This window comes from Schistocerca cancellata, chromosome 1 (assembly GCF_023864275.1).
Source record: "Schistocerca cancellata isolate TAMUIC-IGC-003103 chromosome 1, iqSchCanc2.1, whole genome shotgun sequence".
NCBI lineage: Eukaryota > Metazoa > Arthropoda > Insecta > Orthoptera > Acrididae > Schistocerca > Schistocerca cancellata.
The window spans coordinates 417,273,154-417,295,242 of NC_064626.1; the positions used below are offsets into that span (position 1 = coordinate 417,273,154).

Here is a 22,089-nt window from a genome sequence, read left to right on the forward strand (position 1 = left end):
GGTAGGCCTCAATGAGCTCCCTCGCTCAGTTCAGCAGACGAACTGCGTTTCTGCACGTGGTAACTCTTAACTGGGTATGTACGTACAAACGAGAACCCCATCATCTACTGGAAACTGCTAAAGTGGAATCTTACTGATTACTAGTACTCCTACGAAACACACAACTTTGCAACATGCTGTGATTTAAGACCTACGCTTGATATAAATGGATAGCGACTTGTTTACAGGATTCGGTCTCTTCTACTTAACAGTCCTCATTTCATACAAGCTATAGTGGGTCATCCAATCGATAATCATTTTGGCGCGATTTTAGTTTCACTGTAACTATCACAGGCGTAACAAATTATTAGTAGGCCTACGGACTTCCGATCGTTTTAAGACCAACAAACAGTAAGACTTCATAATAGCGGATTCCAATAGAAGACGCAATTCTCATTTGTACGTAAGGACCCATTCGTAAATACGCAGTTACGAGTTAACAGGCGTAGAAACGCTGTTTGTCTGCTGAGCTGAACGAGGGAGCGAGCTCAGGCCTGCCGTCGTGACGTACGCGCGGCGGCCTGTCTTTCTCGCGGACCTTGGATTTCATTCGCACGTGCACTGAACTTCGCACAATCCTTCCATCGCGTCAGTACACCAAATGGAAATTTTGCCCTACTCTGTCTTCATTTCCTTGTGATCGTCCAACGTCAATGCTGCCCAATACAGAACTGCATCGTCAGCGATAATCGGACACTACTGCTGACCTGATCTGATAAACTGTTGATGGACACTGAGTACGTTAGCGATCTCATTAAAATTCCTTGGAGCTCGTCCGATCCACATTATTTATGATTCTTCGTCCGGTACAGAGTAGTAGGTCCCGTCAGTCAAATGTTCATCGATCCAATCGCAAATCGGTGAAGATACTCCGTATGGTCGTGCCTTATATGTTAGTCGACGATGTGGTAGAACGTCGACCGCCTTTGAGAAACATAGGGAGTCGGAATTACCAGTCACCTGCACCTGCTGTTCGCAAGATGTCGCGCTATGTCCGAAAGCATCAACAATGTTTATTATTATTATTATTATTATTATTAGTAGTAGTAGTAGTATTGAGTTATTGTAATAACTTGTTCGGCATTATTTTGATAATGATACAATGGTCCAATGCAGTAAGAAAATAGTGAGGTCAGACACCTGCGCTAAGTCATCGGCAAGCAACAAATGCAGGAGTCTCAGGATGTCTTCACAGTTCTTTAGTGAGTGTGCGATACTGTGATGTCACTGAAATAGAGAAAACAATTGGGAATACCAAAGGTCAAGTTGTTTCACGTGTCCCATGTGAGTAGAAAGGGAGTTAGTTCATTCCTGTTTACAGAAATGATAAAAGGACGGAGGCATAGAATTAGAGAGCAATATCGCTGACGTCCGTCTGTTGAGCGCTCATGGGGCATATGGCGTACCTGGAGGAAAACATGTTTTTTTTTCCCCCAAACAATCAGCACGGGTTCAGAGAAAACAACCGGGCAGAAAAACAGCTGGCATTGTTCATACACGACGTCTTGTAAACGATAAAGGTAGGTGAGCAGGTAGATTCTCTGGTCCTATATTTCCGTAAGCCATTCTACAGTGTACCACACTGTCTACTACCACCATGATACCATCGTAAGGAGTATCTACTTTAATACGTGTTTGATTCTAGTACCTTATACTCGTTAGCGAACGTTCCGTAGAAACGATAGTAACATGGTGTGGCCCAACAGAACCTCCATCACTTTCAATATACAGGAACGATTTATCATAGAGAATCACGAGGCAATATCGTCCTTCGACAATCGTACTGAACTGCAAAAAGTCTTGGACAAGATTTCCGCTTGATGTAATGAATAGCAGGTCCCTTTAAACGTGGATATATTGAAAACAGTGCTTATAACGAAGAGAAAGAACCTTATAGTATCTGATTACAAGATCAGTCCTGAACATCTTGAGCACGTCACGTCATTTAAGTATTTAGAGGCTAAGAAGCGATGTGGAATGGGAAGATCACTCAAAACCAGTATTACGGAAGACAGATTTGTAAGAATGGTTCTGGGGAAGTGCAGTGCACCTCAAGAAGCTAGTTTGACCAATTCTTGAATACTGTCCCAGTGTTTGGAGTCCCTATAGAGCAGGCATGACATCAGACATCGAACGAATTCATAGCCTCGTTGCTGGGATCGTAAAAGATCGATATAGCAAATACGAAAGTATAACTGAAATGCTTTAAATATGTAAAATGGCAGTTGTTGGGAGAAACGCGGCAGAGTTCTCGTGAAAGTAAGAACGATTTGTGCGCAATCAAAGGCATATAGCCAATCATTTTTCCTTCGGTCAATACGTGAATGGAAAGAAAATCAATAATTGTACGGGTACTCAACGCTATGCACTGCACAGTGGCTTGCGAAGTATGTATGTACATGTAGATAAGGAAATTTCAGCTGTGTGATAAGGGGGGAGGGGGGGTTCTGACTGTCCCGTCGCGGCCTGGGAGAGAAGGGATTCACAGCGGCGAGTAGCTACCGGGTAGCCCTGCGGTTGGAAAGCGGCGACACAACTTTGGGCGTGACGGCTGCCTGCTCCACGGCTACACAGTGCGTGGCGGGGATAATCAGCGCAGCAGACTCTCCGCCTGTTCCCGCAGCCTCGCGGCAGAATCGTGGCCTTATTTGGGAAACGCGCCGAGCGCGTCAACACGGCACAGTCATGACTGCGCCACCTTACGCTTTCAGAAGGCTACTCCGTCTCCCGGCGCCAGCCACTGGCGGCGGCTGGTACCTGCTGGAAACACCAGCAGTAGCATCATCGCCGCGTGTGACTCAGTTGGCTTCCAAATCAATGCCGACTCCATGGGACGTTCTCACATATTTCAGATTTCATTCGGTGATTCATTCGTACGTGCAAGCATTACCGATCATGTCGTCGATTCACTATTATGAGTTTCTTAAACTGCCGTGAAGCATACAAGAGCAAACCATTAGTAGCTTAGGAATACCTTTGACGAGCGGCGCTACTGCTTTGTAATTTGAAACTGGTAGTAAGGACTATGGAACCAAATTGCCGCGGTCATCGGTCCCTAGGATTACACACTAACTTAAACTAAGTTTCGCTAAGGACAACTCACACACCCATGCCCGAGGGAGGACTCGAACCTCCGACGGGGGGAGCCGCGCGAAGACGACTAAGACCGCATGGCTACCCCGCACGGCTTTACTGCTTTGTATTATAGGGTCTCATTACCCATAATTTTCCGCCCATAAAAGTTCAAAATTTGGCAGCAGTAAGCCTCTTGCGTAATGTCACAGAAAAAATAGAAATTCCTGACCAAGTTTCCAAATGGTGAATTTCGCAAGATTTCTGTTGGCCTTCAACGCCGCCATCATGTCGTAATTCTTGAAATTTTCCGGGCGTAAAGAGTATTCCATGAAGTTTCGGGATTGCAGCCGGATAACGTCGACTTCTTGCCACGCGGGACACGTGAAACAACTTGACCTTTGGTCTTCCCAATTGTTTTCTCTGTCTGAGTGACATCACAGTACCGCACGCTCACTAATGAAACTGTGAAGCAATCATGAGACTCCTGCATTTTTGGTATCATGGTATCAACGTGAACTAGCAATCTCCAGTGCAAAACACTAACCTGAAGATGGCTGAATGGTTGCCAGCCGAAATATCGTGGCAAAAAGTCAACTTTATCCGGCTGCAATGCTGAAACTTCATGGAATAGGCCATCACGTCATTCGGGTTCAAAATTAGTGAAACGTTCCTGATTCATTGTACACTGCCTAGGAAACAGAGCAACAGTGAGCAACATATTCGGTATACGGTGATGGATTGACGAGATTCGCAAAAAACTGACTTTCTTGCCAAACCAAAAATTGTTTTTAACATTATCTTCATTAAACTCAATACATCTGTTCCAGTGAAACTATTTTTCTTTTACTTCACTTTTAAGATATATCTCCAACTCTGTATAACATTAATTTGCAGATAATCTTCGAGTCTGCCGAAAACGTATCTTCTCCAAGACAATTTTTTACGATTAGGAAACTTGAAATGGTCACAACGGACCAAATCCGGTTTGTTGTATGGAGAGCTAGTTCCATATCTCGAATGTGCACTTTTTCCGACCCAGCGGTCGATATCTACTTATCGTGCGATTTCGGTATTTTTAGTTCAATGATCTCGCAAAGACGAGCACATGATACTTTAAAGTCGTCTTAGATCCATAATGTGACTTTCCAGGATCGGCATATAAAGGTGATACATGGAGAAATATAGACTACCGTATTAATTTTTGTTGCGATAAAATTTTACGGAACGATCAATTCTAATAATGAATAATAACTAGTCTAGCACATGCACATGTTTTATCTGGTAGAACACAAAGTGTTACGACAGACGGAGAACCGTTATACTCGGAACTCCCTAGATAGAACAAGATACCTCGACCTAACATAGGGATTGTTTCCGGGCCCGATAAAGGGATACGCTTACAGTTGTAATCTGACTGTGCCTTTAATTCACGTAAGATATTTCGACACAAGAGATTCTATTTAACCATTCCTCCTCCTAAAAAAAATAAACGAGAACACTAAGAGATTCAGAAATAAACTACCTGTTCATTTGCCCTGAGTGACAGACTGCAGTAACAGAGCTCTCTCATCGACTGACGTCAGTGAGGGAACTGCCAAGACACATACATTAATGGCTACAGAAAAACATGCCAAGCTGCACCTACACGACGTTATTTGTAGTCAATGATACAGGCAATGTCGCGTAGCTGCTTCGTACTCGGTGACGTAAAAATTCTATTCTTGGCTGCTATGCCAGAAATTCGCTACTGACCTATCCCAGTTCTAAAAATGAATCCTCAACAATACGCCCAACGCGACTTTTTGTTGTTCCCAATGAAATAGAAACGATGCTCCCTGCGTAGCAGTCTTTTCGTTGCTAACGTTACGAGCATAGATACTGTGCACGTACTTAATAGCGTAAATAATATGAAAGGGCCTGCACAAAGCAGAACTTACAGATCTGAGGAAAACTGAATGTCAAAAAAAAGGGTGTTTTTTTTATCAAAAACAGATAACATCGAAAGACAATATTACTGGATAAAGAACTGTACGATTACCTATGTTTTGCATTAAACACAAAACTGCTTGGAACACCACCTTCTAAAGATTCTAGCAAGCTAATGACTCCATTCTGACATGGTAAAGATATTTCTATTGGTTTTAATGGATTTTCAACATTCCGAACATACCATAAAATTAGATAAAGAAGAAATTTCTTATTTCTGCTCTGGTTGTGTAAGTGCACGGACGAAAAACGGATAGAAACGCGCCATTTGTGTTCTCTAGGAACTAAAATCATCTTCACGAATTATGTGGCTGTTTTATTAAAATACCATGAAATTATTAGCTGAGTTTTAGATAATTATCGGATACTGCCGATTTGCGGGAAACAATTAATATCCAGTCGCTCGTAGACAAGAGATAAGTTTTAGGAGTGGAGATCGCCCTCGTCAGTAGTTGGTTTGCCTCGAAGCATGGCAGTTAACCACGTATCTCTCTCTTGTGATTTTATTTCCTGTATCAGGTATTTATCGCTTTTCTCCCTAACACTGTCCGTTAGTTGGAGTTTTTCTCTTCCTCTCCTTCCCTTTTTTGTCTGAGTCATCAGTCTTCTGACTGGATTGATGCGGCCAGCCACGAATTCCTCTCCTGCGCCAACCTCTTCACTCAGAGTATCACTTGCAACCGATGTTCTCAACTGTTTGCTGGATGTGTTCCAATCTCTTAATCTTCCCCTGTACCACCCCTTAATTCATTTCTGGGGCAGACAATGGTGCCGCAAGATGTGTCTGAGCCATTTTTTCTTTATTTTTCCTCGTGCCGGCTAAGAGGTATCCGTTCTCCCCAACTCTTCCAGCACGTCGTTTCTGACCCTATCTTCCCAATTCTCACACTGTAATCACCACGATAAGCAATTATGAGCAGTGCCTCCAAAGTTTATTTCTTTTAAAAATATTATTTCTTTTTCGAAAAAAGATATTATTCCTTTTCGAGATATCCAGGTCTCTGCACCGTATAAAACCATAGCGATCGGGGAGTTTAAAATTTACGTAGGTCAGGAGAACACAGCCGTTGGGTATTGTGAATAAAGCAAAGCGTGACCTTACGAAATTCTACTGTGCACGTCTAACACTAGTATTAATTTTATATTACAAACTAAATAGCAGTTTCCTAAGAATGGGGCTGTTTGCTTATTCATATCAGTTTCTTTACCGAGTGTTTCAAAATGAACATCGGGGTTTTAAGGCTTTGTAGCATTTATCACAGTCAACCTAGTGTTATGAATAATACATCAAATGAAAGAGTAAGTCAGTTTTGTTTGTGTGCCTGTGCGCATGGGCATGCAATGTTCCCTTTGTCTTCCGTTGGAAAGTCCTTGTGGAGAATATGGCGAGAAGTGTGCTTTTATGTTCTGCAGTTTGCAAGGACTAAATCTGTTGTTACATAGCAAAATGCGTTCCGTATTAAGTCCCATTGTTATCCTGATAACGACATCCGTAGATGGTATCAGCAGTTTGAAGACACCGGCTGTCTTTGCAAAGGGAAGAGTACGGGACGACCGAGAGTGACTAAAGAACGCGTTGAACGAGTGAGAAGGTCTTTCACACTTAACCGCAAGAAATCAGTTCGGGAGACTACTCGCGAAATAGCAGTTCCAGTGACGTCTGTATGGAGACTTTTAAGAAGATGCTTACAATTACGTCCCTATCGTTGCAATTTTTACAAGTTCTAAAGCCTACAGACTAGAGTGTACGTACGTTTTACGTGTCAATTTTGCAAACGAAATTTTGCTGCATGTCGATGCACATTTTATGGATGGGGTCGTCGTCAGTGATGAATCGACATTTCGGCTAAGTAGAAACGTCTACACATAATGTGCGCATTATGGGATCAACAAATCCCCACAATATGGTACAGTTTCAACGAGACACCCGCAAATTGAATGTTTCTGGCATCCCGGCGGAAAGTTTATGGGCCTTTCTTTTTCGGTGAAAGAATTGTAACCAGTGTTTCTTATCTTTATGAGCTAGAAGTATGGCTGTTTCCTCACTGGAAGAATCTGAACCACAGAACTTTATATGGCAGCAAGCTGCTGGTCCACCTCGCAGTCGTAGCTCATTACGCTACAGGTTAAACAAACGTTGTACCAAACGGATGGATTGGCCGCAAGTAACAGGATGACAGAGCTTGTTTCGCATGGCCTTCACGTGCAGCTGGTCTGACGCCTAGCAGTTTTAAGTTTTGGGAGTCCATAAAGGATCGTGTGCATGTGCCTCTGCTTACATTTGATCTAACCGACTGAAGACGGGACGTATGAAAAAATGCACTCCTGGGAAATGAAAAACGAACAGTATGAATTCGTGAACCCAGCAGGCGGAAATTTTACTGACACATTCTTCAGGACGTATACAACACATGATCGCACAGAGTCATACGTACGTGAGTACAGTCAACAGAGCGTGCACAATGTCAGCGCTAGTACCGTGTATACTCTCCTTTTGCAGCAATGCAGGCTGCAATTTTCCCGTGGAGACGATCGTGCAGGTGCTGAATGTAGTCCTGCGGAATGGCCTGCCATGCGCTTTTCACCGGTGTCTCAGTTGGGCCAGAGTTCGTGCCGGACGCGCAGACCGCGCAAGATGACGTTCCATCCGGTCCCATACATGTCCGATGGGGGACAGACCCCAGGATCCTGCTGGCCAGGGTAGTTGACTACACCTTCAAGAGCACATTAGGTGGCACGGATACATGTCGACGTGCACTGTCCTGTTGGAAAACCACTTCATCTTGCTGGTCCATGAACGGTAGCACGATGGATTGGATGATGGTTTGAATGTACCGTGCACTGTTCATTGTTCCCTCGACGACCACCAGAGGAGCACGACCATTGTAGGATATTGCTTCCCACAACATGACCCTTGGCCCTTTGTGCCTCTGTCGTATGCACTCCTGATTTTGGCGCTCACGTTCACTACGCCACACACGCGTACACAATCATTGGCACCAAGACAAAAGCGACTGTGATCACTGAAGACGACACGTCTCCATTCGTTCTTCCACAAACGCCCATCGCGACATTACTGGAGGCGGGCTGAACGATGGTGCGGCGTGAGCGGAAGACGCCCTGACGGTACGCAGGACCGTCTCTCTGCTTCATGGATACGCTTCCGAATGGTTCTCGCTGATATCCCTGAAGCAACGGTGCCCCTAAGTTGTTATGAAGTGACGATACGGTCCAGTACGGCACTTCGTAGGATACGACGGTCTTGGCGTGAATCTGTACGTCGCCGCTGTCCGGACCCCAGTCGACGGGCCTGTACACCGTCTGCTGACCACTGGCGACAACATCGATGTACTGTGGAAATTTCACGCCCCATATGTTGCTCAATTCTGCTGTACGTGCATCCGGCCTCCCGCAGGGTCACTATACGCCCTCGCTCGAACTCCGTCAATTGCACGAACGGTTCACGTACACGCTCTCTCTGCATGGTAACAGTGTTGCAGACATAGACGGAGCTCCGTATGCCATAGCAAACTGGCTGCCACTGGCTCTGGTGGTGACCGAGCAACATCCACGACTGATAATGCGGTACCTGGTGCGTCCGCAGCGTTGGGCGTTTGATCATTGCATGCACCACCCTCTCGTAATGTCCAGTGCAAGTATGGCGTTTCTTATCCACTTGCGTCAATGTGTTCGTTTTTCATTTTCCCGGACTGTACATGGGTCGTATAAGCTAATGTATCTTTTACTGTTTGAGAGATAATTGAACCAAATTTTGTACACTCTGTCATTATGTTATTGGCTACAATCTGGACTTCTTTCAACTATTTTGTCAAGTGATTTGATCAGGATTTTGCTGGATACTTCTAGAACACATAAAATGAGGAACATTTTCTCAAAGGTTAGTATACTGAGCACTTTCAAAATGTGGTATTGTTATTCTTAGTAATTAGGTAAAAAAATCTATTTACCAGTTTTTCAGTATCAGTCTTAGAACACTCGGAATAATTTTTTTTTAATTTGTGTGTACGATACATAGCAATTCTTACTTCACAAAAATTGAAATAAATTTGACAGTAACGCACTTTGAAAAGTTTTGTACCGCAAGAAGTTGTGTCATGATGCGTAAAAAGTCTGCAGCAAATTCCACCTTCTTATCTGCAGTGGTTCAGCAAAAAATGTTTCTTGTATACCGAAAAACTAAAGTTGCATGTAGTGAAGAAAGAAGGTTTTATTATCCTTTATGCCAGAAACAGGTGCCTTAGTGTTGGCCATAACCATACATTAGGTCCTTTCGGTCTTCATGTAGCTCTTTTCAACTAGTCTGATCCTTCTGGCATGCCCTTTTGGCAATACCCCTCACTAACGTTTCAGAACTAGCAGTACGCGTATCATCAGTCTCCTTCGACAGATTTTCAGTGAAACAATCTGCACCAAATCCTAGTTTCATAAGGGGCCCGATTCTTCCATTGTTACCATAACTGAATACCATACAAGCATCATATGAGGAATTTTTAACAACAGATTAGCAGAATGTTGTCTTCGGGTACCCCTTCTAAAAAAGGTTATTAAAGCTTTCGTCCACGTTTTTTGTTCGTAATCAGAGCAGATATTTTTAACATTGTACAGAACTATCTGGTGGCAAAAAGATTTAACATGTTTGACCAATTTTACGCAACTCCCCACTTAAGAAAGAGAACTGAAGCAGTTGCTGCAACAGTGACTTCACACATTGACCAAGGCTTGGGAAGAACTCGCCTATTGACTCAATGAGTGCCGTGTTACGAATCGTGCTCACGTTGAACACGTGTAAGAAAAGCTGTTTCGTTATATGAATGCGTGGCGTCTGTTCTTTCGGACATGTCCGAAAGATCAGATATCACACGAAATCGTGATACGTTATACGTAAACTGAAGGTGGGGGTGGGACGGTGGAAGGAGGAGTGAAGGATAGGAAGGCGAAGGGACTACTGATGTCACCTGCATCGGGAATTCACGCGGAATCACCGGCGGCGAGCGAAAATGTGTGCCAGACCGGGATTCGAACCTAGGATCTCATGCTTACTAGGCAGTTACGTTAACCACTGCACTACCCGGACTGCGCGGACTATCACGGCACAACTCCCGACCAACCCACACTCTCACCCACGGCCACCTATCCGCAGTCCCTTTCCATACCATCCATGGTCGCTAATTTTAGATTCCAGCCGGAGGTCGACCGTAACTGTGCATTCGTACTATAGGTGGTGGATTCGTTGTCTGTCGAGGCAAATCATTTATATGAACACGCTAGGTGGTAATGTAGGTCGGCTGGGAGGTACGTAAGAAATCCCGCGCAATTGCGATAAACACCATGTCCGGGTGGCGCAGTGGTTTACGCAGCTGCCTAGTAAACAGGAGATCCTGGGTTCGAATCCCGGTCCGGCACACATTTTCGCTCGTCACCGCTGTTTCCGCATATTGTCATGATGCAGCTGACATCAAGGACGCCTTTCATTCCTTTCCTGCCCTCACTTTCAATTTACATACAAAACTGTTAAGGTTGCTTTTTTCATCTGATATTTTACTTATAATTGTTGAGTGTAATAAATGCGACATAGACCTAAAACCCGATACTCATTCCGACACATCCGGTATTTGGAAAAGGAGGAAGAGTCTGACCGCGGACCGGAGATCGAGTACGCCGTCACTGATCGACTAGTGTCGGCTGACCCCGCACGCTGTGGCACGCGAGCAGTCCGTTCGCGCTGACAGCTCGCGCACCACGCATTCGCCGAGGTGGCTCGGCCATTGAAGCTGGGAGTCGATGGCGCTGCCATGAATGGCGCAGCGGCGCGCTACCGCCAGCTACTAGCGGCCGCATTAGTAATGTAAATGCGGACGCATCCGTCGCACGCGGCACGCGCCGCCCGCCCTTTGTCTTCCCGAGAGGCAGGTGAGCGAAAAAAAGCATAGGGAGGCGCGCAGCCGGAGCGGACGTCATGTTGCTGGTCCAGCGTCCGGTGCGGCCTGATGAATGGCGAACAGGAACGGGAGCGTTTGTGGCCTTACAAGGAAGGCGGGGCTCATTGTCTCGGCGGTAACGGGGTCCGCGCGCCATTGAGGCGGCGACGGCGGCTGCGACCGCAGCAAGAAGTGGTCGCCGGAAGGGCCCCCTATATGGCAGCCACCCCAGAGCGTGACCATTTTTCCTTAACGACCGGGATATCTACGAACGTCGCCCCAGGAATGTGGGCCTCAGTATGGAAGCGTCCGCCGCATTTGGTTTGTCCGCAACAGCGCTATATAATCCTCTCGGAGCGAATATGCAGCACAACTCAAACAGGCCTTGGCGACCAAGCCCTTTCGTGAGAACGCCACAAAAGGATCGATGAATTTGGGAACTCCCAAACGGTCCGGGCCTTACCTACCAGAGAGAGAGAGAGAGAGAGAGAGAGAGAGAGAGAGAGAGAGAGAGAGAGGGGGGGGGGGGGGGCATTACCACTCATACGTGATAGAATATTAGCACAATGCAGTTAATGCGGATGAGTAGAAAAAATAGTACTCGGATACAGCATTAGCAGTGTCCTGCTTGCGCTACAGTCTGGAATCGCACGACCGCTACGGTCGCAGGTTCGAATCATGCCTCGGGCATGGATGTGTGTGATGTCCTTAGGTTAGTTAGGTTTAAGTAGTTCTAAGTTCTAGGGGACTTATGACCACAGCAGTTGAGTCCCATAGTGCTCAGAGCCATTTGAACCATTTTTTTTAGTGTCCTGCTTGACACACTCACGTCGTTTAAATACCTGGGCGTAACGTTGCAATGCGATATGAAATAGAATTTGCACTGAGGGCTCTGCTGGGAAAGCGAATGGTCGACTTCGGCTTATTGGGAGAATTCTAGGAAAGTGTGGTTCACGTGTAAAGGAGACCGCACATGGGATACTAGTGTGACCTACTCACTGATCGAGTGTTTGAGATCCATACAAGGTCGGACTGAAGGAAGAAATCGGAGCAATTTAGAAGCGGGCTGCTACATTTGTTATTGGTAGGTTCGAACAACACGAATGTGTTACGGACATGCTCAAATGGGAATCCATGAAGTGAAGATAACATTCTTTTCGAAGGACGCTACTGAGAAACTTTTTAAAAGAGTAAACTGCCACGTGACTGTGTATCATTACGTTTATCTTTTGTACTATGCAGATTTCGGCTTTTATGCCACTGTCAAGTACAGTGCTTAAAGTCATATCTACACTCCTGGAAATGGAAAAAAGAACACATTGACACCAGTGTGTCAGACCCACCATACTTGCTTCGGACACTGCGAGAGGGCTGTACAAGCAATGATCACACGCACGGCACAGCGGACACACCAGGAACCGCGGTGTTGGCCGTCGAATGGCGCTAGCTGCGCAGCATTTGTGCACCGCCGCCGTCAGTGTCAGCCAGTTTGCCGTGGCATACGGAGCTCCATCGCAGTCTTTAACACTGGTAGCATGCCGCGACAGCGTGGACGTGAACCGTATGTGCAGTTGACGGACTTTGAGCGAGGGCGTATAGTGGGCATGCGGGAGGCCGGGTGGACGTACCGCCGAATTGCTCAACACGTGGGGCGTGAGGTCTCCACAGTACATCGATGTTGTCGCCAGTGGTCGGCGGAAGGTGCACGTGCCCGTCGACCTGGGACCGGATCGCAGCGACGCACGGATGCACGCCAAGACCGTAGGATCCTACGCAGTGCCGTAGGGGACCGCACCGCCACTTCCCAGCAAATTAGGGACACTGTTGCTCCTGGGGTATCGGCGAGGACCATTCGCAACCGTCTCCATGAAGCTGGGCTACGGTCCCGCACACCGTTAGGCCGTCTTCCGCTCACGCCCCAACATCGTGCAGCCCGCCTCCAGTGGTGTCGCGACAGGCGTGAATGGAGGGACGAATGGAGACGTGTCGTCTTCAGCGATGAGAGTCGCTTCTGCCTTGGTGCCAATGATGGTCGTATGCGTGTTTGGCGCCGTGCAGGTGAGCGCCACAATCAGGACTGCATACGACCGAGGCACGCAGGGCCAACACCCGGCATCATGGTGTGGGGAGCGATCTCCTACACTGGCCGTACACCACTGGTGATCGTCGAGGGGACACTGAATAGTGCACGGTACATCCAAACCGTCATCGAACCCATCGTTCTACCATTCCTAGACCGGCAAGGGAACTTGCTGTTCCAACAGGACAATGCACGTCCGCATGTATCCCGTGCCACCCAACGTGCTCTAGAAGGTGTAAGTCAACTACCCTGGCCAGCAAGATCTCCGGATCTGTCCCCCATTGAGCATGTTTGGGACTGGATGAAGCGTCGTCTCACGCGGTCTGCACGTCCAGCACGAACGCTGGTCCAACTGAGGCGCCAGGTGGAAATGGCATGGCAAGCCGTTCCACAGGACTACATCCAGCATCTCTACGATCGTCTCCATGGGAGAATAGCAGCCTGCATTGCTGCGAAAGGTGGATATACACTGTACTAGTGCCGACATTGTGCATGCTCTGTTGCCTGTGTCTATGTGCCTGTGGTTCTGTCAGTGTGATCATGTGATGTATCTGACCCCAGGAATGTGTCAATAAAGTTTCCCCTTCCTGGGACAATGAATTCACGGTGTTCTTATTTCAATTTCCAGGAGTGTATTAAGGCAGTCTAAAGCAGTAAACAAAGCTAATATGTCTTTAAGATGTTTACCTACTTTGCGGCCTTAACAAAAAAAAAAAAAAAAAAAAAAAAAAGATGGCTCAGAGCACTATGGGACTTAACTGCTGAGGTCATCAGTCCCCTAGAACTCAGAACTACTTAAACCTAACTAATCTAAGGACACCACACACATCCATGCCCGAGGCAGGATTCGAACCTGCGACCGTAGCGGTCGCGCGGTTCCAGACTGTAGCGTCTAGAACCGCTCGGCCACAACGGCCGGCGCGGCCTTAACAGATATGACATAATAATGGTCTAACAACATTTAGGATTGTACTTGATAATGGCATAAAAGCAGAAATCTGGTTAGCACAAAAGATAAATATAATAATCCACAGCCAAATGGCGGTTTACTCTTTTAAAAAGTATTGCACGACTGTGGCTCAATGCCATCGAAAACTTTTTACTATTGAGAAAATTCAGAGAACCGCATTTGAAGCTGATTGCAGAACTGAACTCCCTACAAAATACGTTGCACGTAAGAACCAGAAGAAAAGATATGAGAAATTGGGACTCATGCGAAAGCGTATAGACTACCTTTCTGCCCTCGTTCCGTTTGCAAGTGGAACCGAAATGAAAATAACTAGTGCTTTGGGGTACCCTCCGCCATGTGCCGTATGGTGGATTGCATGGTATCTATGTAGTGATATAGAACAATTATTTAGGGGTAATAGTAAGAAATGATAAAAAAATGGCCTATCAAGTAAAATCAGTAGGAGGGAAAGCGAATGGAAGATTTTCTGGAAGGGTTCTGGGAAACTGTAATGAATTTATTTGGGTAATAGCATACAATAGCGACCAATACTAGAGTACTGTTCCAGTGTTTGGAGTCCTTATCTAGAAGACATAACAAATGACATCGAACGACGTCAGAGACGGCTCCTGTGATCGTCACAGGTTGGTATAGCCCACACGCCAAGTGCAACATAAATGCCATGAGAACTTAAAATGGGAATTCTTGGGAGAAAAACGATATAGTTATTGCGGATCCCTTGTTGGATAAAGTCAGAAAACCTGTATTCGCCGATGACTGAGCGACGATTATGCTGCCACCTTCCTATAGTTCGCTTAGGTATGGTCAGAATAAGATAATGAAATTACGGCACGTAGAAGGGCATATGGAGCGTAAGGTAGACATTTTCATTGGTCATTTCATACTTCTGCTTACAGCGCTCCTGCACGATGCTACTTCCTGGCAGAACTTTTACTGCAACGCTTGATTGAAAGAAATGCCGTCACAGGGAAATTACTCTCCCTCTAAGTTAGATTTATAGGTTTCGATCACAACCCATTAAGGAGAATTAGGAAAATAGCAGCACATCATCTCCAGGCTGAAGTAAGTCCCCCACTCCCCTCCCCTACTAGAAATCGAGCCTGTCTTAGCAGCCACAGGAGAATGCATAGTAACGGCGGCAAGTTGAGATGTTACAACCCCTGCTTTATAATACGGTGACGACAGGTACTAAACGCCACAGAGGATTTTAACTATACGGTAGAGGATACAAATAAAAAAAATAAAAAAAATTGTCGTCGCAAAGAACAAAATACCAATGTCTAGCGCCAGTCAATATATGATACAGAAAACAGCTCGTGAAATGCAAGATTTCTTAAAAATAAATACAGAAACAGCAAAAACTGTTTGTTAGGCGGTCGGGGTATGCATGCCACCTAGATACCTATTAAAGCACTGTGGTGTTCAAACCAGTCTTCATGTTGGTGACAGATTTATCCTTTGAACACGTACACGGAACTCGCTAGCTGAAGAATTGCAACCATAACACCACCATCACTGACCATTGCTAACCTTCGAGACCACTAACCCAACAATGGACGGCGCTGTCACTTATCATACTGAGGGCCTGGGTCCGCAATACTGTGAGCCTGTATTGTCCTGTGGGGGCAACACGACCCGCAACGACGTTCTATATACCACACGCCAAAGGGACACCCTAGTCAATCACATCCACGGCAGGTATTCCTGAACATCTTACATCCTTGTAGCGTCGTCATGTCTCACAATGTCACCAGTTCACGGTATCGCCGGACCTCACGTTGCGACGTCGATCTCGAAGATAAACTAACTCACCCAAATGGATTGTACGTTTCTCAGACGCGGAATCCGACGTCGTTTATAAGAAAAGCCTTCGTGTACGGGGGAACTGTTCATAATAATGTATTCATGTCGTTACAGGCTAGTCGTTAACGCGGAGAAGTTTATACGACCATTAATTTGAAGTAGACTTTGCCCGAACTACAGCTTGGTGTAATATTTCAAGCTTCGTCCCGATATAGTTCTCCATTAACCACTACATAAATCAAACGAGGCAAGCACGATAAGGTGAAACCATTGAAACTGTGATTAATGAGTGACGACACAACTGTCAGTGACGAGTCCGAGAACGCTCGGCGCTGCTGACGTCATGAGGCGGGGACAAAGCGGCGGGAAAATTAGGAGGAGTCGGCGCTTGGGCAGCTCGGCCGCTCGCTAGGCAAATCAGTGCTCACGGCGGCGGCCGACCAGTATTAAGGGGAGCGCCAAACTTGGTATACGGGCAGCGGGACCGTGGGACCGAGCGCTGAGACCGCGCTGGAGACCAAACCGGGAGGCGGCAGTGGCCGTGGGAGCCTCGGGTTATCTCGCAGGACAAAAGGACTCGTCCCGTCCAAGCGGTGTCCGGGCCCGTATTAGGAAGCGGGCGGTGGCGGGCAGCGCGCCGGCGGCGCCTCGCTCGCGTTGCCCACGTCGCGATATAAACAATGATTGTGCTGCAACTCACCGGCGTTTATTTATTTATTTATTTCTTGTAACTTCTAGAACACTCGACATTTAGACCTTTCTGTTGGAGTCTTCTTCAGGATTTTTCTTGCGTCCCCAGGTAGCTAAACTCAGCAACCCGGACACAAGACCATTTCTGAAGACGGTTCCCACGGAAGGGTCGAAACGTATTCTAGAACTTTGAAGAGGAATATAACGAGCCCCAGCAACTCAGATTTTAGCACCAATGACAATGGCCAAAGCAACCTGCAGGCTTGAATACACACAAGTCGCCTGCTGTATTGAAACTAAAACTGGCCGTATTTTTTTTCAATAATTTTTTATCCATTATTCAATACGTTAACTGAAATTCAGAGCAAGATCTGTTTCACTTGTGGCTATTTCCTAATCAAGACCTTGTAACAACTCATCGACTAAATTATTTACACACTAAATCAACTAGCAAACACGCATTGAAAACTTGTGTAGTTTGAGAAAGGTAAAAACGAGATAGATAGTCTTTGACAATACGATTATATACTTTCATTTTCTACCCGGATGGGTAAAGTGGGCTGCCTGCTTCATTGAACAGCCTAATTCTTTACATACAAATCCCAGGTGAGCTGGCCGTGGAGCATGGGGGAACCCAGATGAGGATATTTGTGCATAGGCCTCCGGTTCCCGAATCTGCTTTTCAATCAAGGGAGCGTCCCCAAAATAAATACAGCCGTTTAGAGGGCGATCAGAAACAGTTGTAAGCGTGTTGCAGGGTAAGCTATTCTACGAAATAACTGTTATGGAAAATACCGATATGTATGTCGCTTCCGAGTTAATTAGCATTGAAGTTAGCCAATCAGCCCGTTGCGTGAGCAAATTCAAGTGGTCTCGCAGATACAATTAGTGTCAGTTGTTCTCATAGCGATGATGGTACTATACGAGACTGCTTAGCCTTTTGCACGGTTTCGATCCTTATTACCGCCCCATGTCCACTTTCTGTATTGTTCTCTGGTTAGATTTTAGGAAACCAAACGAACAACACGTTTGGCTACACCGTCTCCGGTGGGCCGCTTCAATTCCCGAGCACAACGGCCTTATTGGCCAACTTCAATGCAAAATAACTCGCAAACGGCGCAACGTATGGAATTGTTTTCTTAACAATTATCTCGCATCACAACCTGCTCCGCAACACCTTTATAAGCATTTCAGACTGTTTCTGACCACCCTGTATATTTGTTTGTAGACATAGCGGCCTCCCGGCCAACAATGCCACACGCTCATTTCAATTTTTTAGTGTTTGGGACCAGTAAGACAGTGTATCATACCGCTTGAGGGAACAGTATACCTCATTTGAAATCTTTTATCACGCTGAGAAGCGACACATCTCCCTGTTTTATCAGAATTCCTATCATCCTATCATACTCACACTATACATCACGCGATCGCCTGTTTGGTGTTCATTATTGGTCCTAGCATTTCTCTCCTCCATTTCAGAGTTACCTCTATCCAACCAGTATAGCGCATCCATCTTCAGTACACTTCAACTGCGCGTCAACAAATGCATAATAAAAATAAGTACATAAAAGTAATCTTACCCGGCAAAACCCTAGAACATTTCTAAAGCACAGAGATAGCTGTATGACCTTGAAGGGAAAAAAGTACTGACTTAGTCAATCTCCATAATGATTAATACGGTGTCTCGTTGTGTCATGGGCGCCACAATACACGGGACACATGCTGATGCCCTATGACTCCTTAAGAGCCGCTCAGAAACCGCGGAGGTTTATTCGCACAGGATAGACGGAGCGCACCACATCCCGCCTGCATCAGGGTCGTCAGGGGGGCACGGGTGGATGTTGCATTGTCTATCTGAAAATACAGGTCTCCCCCGTGATGCTCTGCGCGAACAAAATTTAAGGTCAAATCAAGAAAGAGTTTAGCGTCTCTTCAATAAGAAAGCAAACGGGACACTCACAATTCGAGGGTGTTAGAGAAGAAAATCGGAAGCGACTTCGGTGAAAGATTGATACTAACGTTCGACTGAATTTATCTGAAGAAACCACACCGCTTCATACCAAAGCGCCACTTAGCACGGTAGCACATACGAAGTCATTCGATTCGGCCTCACAAGCGAACCCACCTAAAAGCTGTTGCCGTATTAATGCAAGCCATGGCTGACAGACTGCATAAAACAGAGGCAAGTGTTTAATGTTACTTCAAGCACCGAATGAAAGTCTGCGCTGTTTGTCACGTAAATCACGGCTTGATTTTCTTCTAATCTAGTTCGTTGTTTTTAAAAATAGTTATTGTAACTATCTGTATGAATAACTAACTTGCAAATTCGATGGTGGATCGTACTGATGCTGCAAAGCCGTCATTAAAGTTACAGGCCATTCAGCACATTTAGTAGAATTCTCTACAGATTATGTTTACTGAACATTAAATATTTCATTGTACATCTGTAAATGTACAAATAACAAGGTAGAAAACACTACGTAGTTTCTGAAAAAGAGTACTCACCACATCGCCTGCACTGAGACGGGCTTGAAGATGTGCTGGCGACCGCAGACACTGACGCTGAAGCCCCTGAAAATTACATCACAACACTCAGTTCTGTGCGTCAAAACAATAAATAAAACACACACACACATCACTGTATCGTACAGATTTTTACCACATATCCATCAGAAAGACAATGGCAAATAAAACGAAGGGGCTTGTTTTCTGGTTATCCAGCTACTAACCGTGGCAGTTGTACTTCACAGCGTTAATACAATAAGCAGATGCTTGCGAAAATTGATTTTCAGCGTGTTTCAATAGAGCCGTGACTTAAAACTGCCATCATTAATAGCACGATAAACCAACGGCCAGCTCCATAATTTTTACCGTTAAATACACTCCTGGAAGTTGAAATAAGAACACCGTGAATTCATTGTCCCAGGAAGGGGAAACTTTATTGACACATTCCTGGGGTCAGATACATCACATGATCACACTGACAGAACCACAGGCACATAGACACAGGCAACAGAGCATGCACAATGTCGGCACTAGTACAGTGTATATCCACCTTTCGCAGCAATGCAGGCTGCTATTCTCCCATGGAGACGATCGTAGAGATGCTGGATGTAGTCCTGTGGAACGGCTTGCCATGCCATTTCCACCTGGCGCCTCAGTTGGACCAGCGTTCGTGCTGGACGTGCAGACCGCGTGAGACGACGCTTCATCCAGTCCCAAACATGCTCAATGGGGGACAGATCCGGAGATCTTGCTGGCCAGGGTAGTTGACTTACACCTTCTAGAGCACGTTGGGTGGCACGGGATACATGCGGACGTGCATTGTCCTGTTGGAACAGCAAGTTCCCTTGCCGGTCTAGGAATGGTAGAACGATGGGTTCGATGACGGTTTGGATGTACCGTGCACTATTCAGTGTCCCCTCGACGATCACCAGTGGTGTACGGCCAGTGTAGGAGATCGCTCCCCACACCATGATGCTGGGTGTTGGCCCTGTGTGCCTCGGTCGTATGCAGTCCTGATTGTGGCGCTCACCTGTACGGCGCCAAACACGCATACGACCATCATTGGCACCAAGGCAGAAGCGACTCTCATCGCTGAAGACGACACGTCTCCATTCGTCCCTCCATTCACGCCTGTCGCGACATCACTGGAGGCGGGATGCACGATGTTGGGGCGTGAGCGGAAGACGGCCTAACGGTGTGCGGGACCGTAGCCCAGCTTCATGGAGACGGTTGCGAATGGTCCTCGCCGATACCCCAGGAGCAACAGTGTCCCTAATTTGCTGGGAAGTGGCGGTGCGGTCCCCTACGGCACTGCGTAGGATCCTACGGTCTTGGCGTGCATCCGTGCGTCGCTGCCGTCCGGTCCCAGGTCGACGGGCACGTGCACCTTCCGCCGACTACTGGCGACAACATCGATGTACTGTGGAGACCTCACGCCCCACGTGTTGAGCAATTCGGCGGTACGTCCACCCGGCCTCCCGCATGCCCACTATACGCCCTCGCTCAAAGTCCGTCAACTGCACATACGGTTCACGTCCACGCTGTCGCGGCATGCTACCAGTGTTAAAGACTGCGATGGAGCTCCGTATGCCACGGCAAACTGGCTGACACTGACGGCGGCGGTGCACAAATGCTGCGCAGCTAGCGCCATTCGACGGCCAACACCGCGGTTCCTGGTGTGTCCGCTGTGCCGTGCGTGTGATCATTGCTTGTACAGCCCTCTCGCAGTGTCCGGAGCAAGTATGGTGGGTCTGACACACCGGGGTCGATGTGTTCTTTTTTCCATTTCCAGGAGTGTAAATCGATGAATGCTTCGAATTGAACCCAAGTAGGCTCCTTTGGTGCATAATGACTTGAAAATGATTACACATCAAGAACTACGTGGCAGTAAAAGCAAAATAAAGAGAGATTTCAATCCAACTACGTAGCAGAATATTTTCATTCTGTAATGTCCCACCAAAAACCACAGTATCTTATCTTACTCATATTTTAGATTCGGGTGTCACGATCAACAGACTATCAGCATATGAAATCTAAAGTCTTCGGTGACTGGCAGATGTGTAGTTGAAATAACGTCGCGTGAAGTTTACAATGACTGGCTGCAATCCCGACATCTCTTCGAACGGACTTTCAAGTATCAACAAGTCATTTAGCTGTAATTACTGCATGAACAAATTTTCGAGACAATAAACTCGTGAATTATATTTTTGCAGAAGTTGCGAGATGTTATTTTTGGCGGAAAATAGTCCGATACGTGGGAACCCACGAGCTTTGCTGAACCGACCGTATGTCTTCCTTCCAACGCACATTGGAATAGCAAAAGGCTTTCAGACAACAGGGTTAGAACAATGAAATAATTTTTCTTAGCGTATGGTGATATCGAAACAGTGCCACATTTACATTTCATGTATGTGCTGGAATGAACAGGTCTCCACAATCTGTGGTGGCATTTACAACATTAACTTGGAACGCGTGTTGAAAACTATATTTGGTTGTTTTCGTTTTGATTCAGGTCGTATAACGGCGTAAGCCAAGTGTCGAATGTCCTTTCGTTCAAATGAATTAATAGCACCTTCATAATTTCTTACCTTTGGTGTTTATTGCCAATAAAAACCCATCCAAAGTTTAAGGAGGTTTATTAAGACGACCTTTCCTTCGTTTTCAGCAGTTAAGAACTAGATGGCAAAATTGAAATGCGGCAGTATTCCTCTTTAATAGGTTTAATTATAGATGGCATAAAAAATTTGCATCTACAAAAGAAAACGGAGAGAAAGAGCATTGTATCGTAATGACTGACCAGTAATTAGAAGTATAAAACAGCTGACGCTGTTTGCCCATCGTGACGAATGAGATGGTACATTTTAAACGAAGAATTAACTACGAGAAAGCAATGAGCAAGATGTACAATGCGTTCTGAATGCTGGCCAAAAGCAAATGCGTAAACGAGTACGTCACTCAGTTACGTACTGTACTTGGGTGCCGACCTGTTACTTCGGATGAGA

At 46.1% G+C, this 22,089-nt stretch overlaps 1 protein-coding gene across 3 annotated transcripts in view; it reads right to left on the reverse strand.

Annotated features, from left to right (window-relative positions):
- LOC126175859 (uncharacterized) overlaps positions 1–22,089 on the reverse strand; it is a 616,100-nt gene that overhangs the window by 55,034 nt on the left and 538,977 nt on the right. For all 3 annotated transcript variants that reach the window (XM_049922883.1, XM_049922874.1, XM_049922892.1), the window contains exon 5: positions 19,088–19,153. In XM_049922883.1, coding sequence (XP_049778840.1) covers positions 19,088–19,153 — 66 coding nt within the window. The remainder of the gene's footprint in view (positions 1–19,087; positions 19,154–22,089) is intronic.